Source organism: Acyrthosiphon pisum, chromosome X (assembly GCF_005508785.2).
Source record: "Acyrthosiphon pisum isolate AL4f chromosome X, pea_aphid_22Mar2018_4r6ur, whole genome shotgun sequence".
Taxonomy (NCBI): Eukaryota; Metazoa; Arthropoda; class Insecta; order Hemiptera; family Aphididae; genus Acyrthosiphon; species Acyrthosiphon pisum.
Window position 1 is genome coordinate 109,670,327 of NC_042493.1, and position 6,000 is coordinate 109,676,326.

Below are 6,000 nucleotides of genomic sequence, written 5' to 3' on the forward strand. Positions count from 1 at the left end.
GCATTTTAATTCTTTATATGTTTATTGTACCATAATAATAAAATAAATGTATATTATTAAATTTAATAAGAACTTAAAAAACACGATTCCTAGTAGTGCATGCAGATGACAGTAGTTACGGCTCTGAAGTTTTTTATTTGGGCCACGGGTCGAACCACTGCAATCGTATATATATATATATTTTGTATGAATTTCTAACTAAAAAATAGTTTTCAAATTTTCGTGATTTTTACGAAATTTGTCAAAATTCTGACTTCAGACGCTCATAAAAAACTATTGAGGATTTACGCCGAACTTTTTTTTTATTTCCACCAAAGACAATTTACGAGGAACGTTGTAGGCGTATTACATTCTCGAGTTTTTGGACAGAGCGAAAATGTTTTTATCGACATAAATTATGAAATAACTAAAATAATCGAACATTTCATATGTATATGAATACCTCGACACGAATCTAAAAATTTTTGAAAATTTTACGGTTTTATATTCTAATATAAACAATCAGTGAAAATTGCATATATCTACAGACATTTATTTTAGAGTAACACCACTTACACGAAAAACCAAAACCGATATTATGTAGGTACGTAAAAACTCACGTTTTCCTAAATTTTTTTTTTGTTTTCCAGGCGCTTTTGGCGGCTAGGCAGTTACTGTTCATTTAGACATGGCCCTATGCACCTACTAGATCTAATGAGCGTGTGGTAGCTTGTTTGAGATATATTATAACAAAAAAAACTGAATTCATACTACTGGTACCTATTTAAACCTAAATATTTATTTAATAAACTACATCCTTTATGGGTTACTTACTTGTTTTGGAAACATTAATCATTTTTTCAGATTTCATGTGGCGATAGCCCCAGTGCACATTCAAGAATGTTTAATAAAATTACCCGACTATAATTTTACATTCAAAGATTGGAGGATTGGTCGAGAATACCCAACATTCCAACCAGATGAATGTGTAATCAATGAAATTATGCATATTTATGAAGAGTATAAATTTACTAAGAATCAAGCGACTAAAGCTATAAAAGAGTTCCCTGATCAATTGACACAGTCTAAACGTGAGCTCGATGACCAAATTGAAAATTTACCTGATCGTAAGGTGAGAAAGTATGAAATTCTTGAGGAACCATTACACGAGGGTTGCCGTAATCAAGAATGGAAGGTAACTAATTTTTTTAAATTATTGAGCTAAGTTAATATGGTAAAGAGTCGTTATTACATTTTTAATCGACATTCGTCATGAATGTGTTCATGGTGTAAATACCTACATAGGTAAGAGCTTAAAATTAATCTAAATATTTTTAGATTATTGATTTTGACAATTTTGTTAAAAATTTAAATTCAAATGTTTATAAAAAATGTGTGCTTGTGTATTTTAAATATATTTAAATTGCTATAATACAAACTTATGAAGAACCTTGTATTAAATTTTTAGTCCTTAGGTTTAAACATTTTTAAAAACATTTTATACATTTTTAATTACATAATAATTTGTGATTTTTTGTGATTTTCACAATTATTGTCAGGCATAGTAAGTTATTTTATCTAAAATTCAAAATAATTACTCTAGGTTTCTTTCATTTAAATGATAAGTATACAGGCGTTGAATGATTTTTAATTTATCAAAACTATATTTACTATTTAACAAAAATAAATTGAAATTCCTATTAAATTATATAATAAAATAATCGACTGCCCTGAATTACTAGAATGTATTGACATAAACACCATAGGATCACATGAAAAGTTTTTATTTTATCTAAAAAACACTTAAAATAATTCATAAGTTCTCCGTGCAACATCTTCATAACACTAGAAAATACATAGATTTCTTGCCACTTAGGAATCGTTAAATAATTGTTTTGCAATAGTTTCTACATATTTTATTTCTTCATCTCAGTGAACATGATAAATGGAAATATCATTCGATCGTGTTTGACTTATAGTAGATCTTATTAAGTTTTTTTAGAACAGAAGAAGATATTTCAAATGGTGAATATAACGCACGTGGCTCTATGTCATTTATCCTCTTCTAAAGTCCACTTCTGTAAACAACGAGTACCTATCCAATTTAGTAATTTTACTGGAAAAAAGTAACTTAAAACAATATTTTGTATAAATTAGTTACAATAAAATCTAATTAAAATTAGCATCAAATTATTTAAAAAGTAATTTTTGTTACTATAAATTTTTACTTAGTAAAGTAAATAACTAATTTGAGTTATTCCTAAACACTGGGTATACAGAATGATATTTTTAAAGTATTTAAATGCATTTTAAGGTTTTTTTTACCATGAATATACTCACAACATTGACTATATTAATATGACTAATAAGTAAGAACAGAAGCACAGAATCTTAATAATTACTCTAATTATAATATCGGTAATATACCAGTTATATTTATTTTTTGCACTGAAATAATATATACAATACATTTTATTTAAAGCTCATAGATACAGGTGAACAATCAAAGTCATTGAACTCAGTAGTGGCTTATAAGATTAATATGAAATGCAAAAATATACTTCTAGAATATGAGCAACTGCAAAATTTAAAAGTATGTACTCAAGGCAAAAATATTAATTATAATCATAGTTTTAATTTTAACAGCGCTTTTTTGTATAGGATATAATATATTCATTATCGGAAGATGATTCTTCCATAATCTTTACAAGGTATGAAGAGTTTGTGAAGAGTATGTCACTTATCACTTTAGATAGTCCTATCGATCAAGCATCAGTGGCAGGAAACATTTTTGCAGAACTTTTATCCAAAAATATTCTTTCTATAACGACCATCACTCAAGGGCAATTATTAATTATATATTTTTTTTAAATTATAAAACATTCTTATTTCTGTAAGTATTTTTGTTTTTGTAGAATTGATGATGTTCTTAAATATTGGAATGATTGTTTGATGAATTTCCCTCAATTTTTCACCTATATTGCTGCCATTATTGGTAACTTGTTGTTTATATTTATTATCATATATTTGAAGTATACAATCATTCTAAATGTATATTTTTTATTTACAGCTCCATTATTATTATCACAGAATGGTACCTTCGATTTCAACAGCTTAAAAGATTCTTGTACATCTATACGACCAGGCAATTCTAGTAAATTGTTCATCGAAGTACTATATAAAATTAATAGTTCCAAGGAAGCGCTTAACATTAAAGAAGTATGACGTGATACCTATAATTTTAGTTATTTATTCTACTTTTGTTTTTTTTTGCTTTACATGCCTTGAATGTTTTTTTTGCATATAAAGAAATTTAGAATGTTTTGTCTATTCAATAGACTTCCAATATCTGAGTTTATTCTTAACTCATATTCTCCATTATCTGAGTTTTGTATAGGTCTATACTTCATAGATTTTTCTCAGAAATCTAAAATTATATAAGTTATACAGACCCGTAGAGACTTTGGTCCACACCCATTTTAGTCATTTTTAGAGTAATCTTACATCACATTAACACATGAATATTTAGTTATTTACCAACTATACATTACTCATCAGCAAAAACTATATACTTTATATTATATCAAATACAATATTATACGTAATATAAAACTCCATTGGAAAAATGAATAAATAAACGTTGAGTGTACTGTTTAGTCAGTATATTTAAATACTGAAATCAACATTTCATTACAAACTAAAATGTATATCATTTTTACAAAATATTTATAAACATTAAATTATAAAATTAAAAATAAAAACATACCTTCATAACGTTTTAATTTGTATCATACTATTGATCAAATAAATACTGACAACAATAATAATTGATTTTCTGTACATTGATATTAATTATACAACAGTTAGGTTCATTACTGTTATTGCTGTGTGTTTTTGGACGTATAATTACAATATTTTCTGCATTATTCCACTCTAGATTAACATTACCCAAATTTCTCGTTCATAAGAATCTATTGTAGTTATTACTGATGTTATAAGTTACAGTAATGTCACTATTTTAGAGAGTTTACAGCTATAGGTATTTTAAACATTTATAATATTGATGTACAAGATAATTGCTACCTATTAATAACAGTATAGTTGGCTAATTCTTTGGTAACGTATTAATATTACTTTTTTTTTAATCTAAGGAGAAACTAGGTGGTATATTGTGGATTTACAACAAGTGGAATGCGTTGGAAAATTTTCCTCTTGAATTTTTTGTGCCCAATAACCAAATAAATAATTATTTCAAAAAAGATGTAAGTACATTTTTAAACATAATAAATGCATGTATTTTTTTTATTCCATTGTGTTTAATTTATATAATTCTAGCAAATTGGAGTATTCCTCTTATCTATTGCTATTTATGATAAAATGAGGTTCATTGATAATAAACTACTGTACGATATATTGCAAAGCTGGATATGTGTAAGCAAAATAATTAAAGCAATCAATTTAAATTATTGAACTGTATTTTGTATTATGCAAGTTGAAAATTAGCATTTTTATTAAATGATTTTATTTTTTTAATTCAGGCTAATATCGATGCAGAAATCATTAAAACCCCTCTGTTTGTGCAAGCATTAACTATTGCTATTGTCATTGTATGTTTGAGTAAGTCACTAATTCTAAACCTATAGTAAAATAATTACTCAATTATTCAACATAAGTTTTTAATTTACAGAATTGAATCTTTCTTATGAGGGTTTCTTTGATTCTATTCATTTGAAATTATTAACCTGTTATATTCAATTTGAATCACTCCCAGAATATGAAATCAAGGAACGAGAAGTAAAATGCATGTTGGGCATTCAAATAATGTCTGCTACACTTAAGCATCCCAGAGGTCAGTTGCTACCTAAATAAATGTTTGTTTCGTTTATAATGTGATATTGTTTTTCAATTAGGAATGGTATCAAAACTGTTCAATAAGCTCTATGAACATAGAGTTATAAGGAAAGAATCATTTGAACTATTCATAAAAGAATATGAAAAAATAGTTGACAAATAGACTGTATTGTCATCAATCTACACAAAATTTTTCTATTTTTAAAAATTAAATAATTTTCAGATACAATTGATATGAAAAATTTTGAAGAAAAGCTTGCTCCTTAGTAAGAACAATATATGATCTACATTTTATTTGTTGACCATTGACTTTTTTTGACAATGTGTTTATTACAAATTAATGATATTATTATTATATTATGAAGAAATTATTAAACTGTTATTATTACTATATATCATTATTATGTAGTTGAAAATTGTGTCTATGTAACCAGACAAAAAAAAATAATTTTATGTAATTTAAATTTATAAAATAATACGAAAATTAACCAACTTTTTCCATTTTATTGACTTATTTAAGATTTTAATTGTATATTTCTGTGTTTTTTTTTAGACATTTTTGAATTGACTAATATTGACATTTTTCTATATGAGATAATGAAATCTAATATGCTTCATGTCATTGTGATTCCAAATAAAAGACATTTTTTACTGTTTTGTTGCAATTATTCCAGTAGTGGCATTTTAATTCTTTATATGTTTATTGTACCATAATAATAAAATAAATGTATATTATTAAATTTAATAAGAACTTAAAAAACACGATTCCTAGTAGTGCATGCAGATGACAGTAGTTACGGCTCTGAAGTTTTTTATTTGGGCCACGGGTCGAACCACTGCAATCGTATATATATATATATATTTTGTATGAATTTCTAACTAAAAAATAGTTTTCAAATTTTCGTGATTTTTACGAATTTTGTCAAAATTCTGACTTCAGACGCTCATAAAAAACTATTGAGGATTTACGCCGAACTTTTTTTTTATTTCCACCAAAGACAATTTACGAGGAACGTTGTAGGCGTATTACATTCTCGAGTTTTTGGACAGAGCGAAAATGTTTTTATCGACATAAATTATGAAATAACTAAAATAATCGAACATTTCATATTTATATGAATACCTCGACACGAATATAAAAAATTTTGAAAATGTTTACTGTTTTATATT

The 6,000-nt window shown here is 25.9% G+C and overlaps 1 protein-coding gene across 2 annotated transcripts; it reads left to right on the forward strand.

Moving 5' to 3' along the window:
- The first annotated feature begins 2,521 nt into the window (after nt 1–2,521).
- Nucleotides 2,522–5,008, forward strand: LOC100570805. 2 transcript variants are annotated; one of them, XM_029485737.1, is made up of 9 exons: nt 2,522–2,572; nt 2,641–2,822; nt 2,895–2,974; nt 3,050–3,198; nt 4,134–4,241; nt 4,315–4,410; nt 4,518–4,596; nt 4,667–4,828; nt 4,903–5,008. In XM_029485737.1, the coding sequence occupies exons 1-9, from the start codon at nt 2,522–2,524 to the stop codon at nt 4,935–4,937; spliced, it is 942 nt and encodes a 313-aa protein (XP_029341597.1). In that variant the 3' UTR covers nt 4,938–5,008. The 2 variants fall into 2 exon arrangements, 1 of the variants encoding a protein (XP_029341597.1); XR_003838679.1 differs by lacking the exons at nt 2,522–2,572; nt 2,641–2,822; nt 2,895–2,974; ... (2 more) ...; nt 4,667–4,828; nt 4,903–5,008 and having other exon boundaries at nt 3,080–3,198; nt 4,131–4,193.
- Nucleotides 5,009–6,000: the final 992 nt, after the last annotated feature.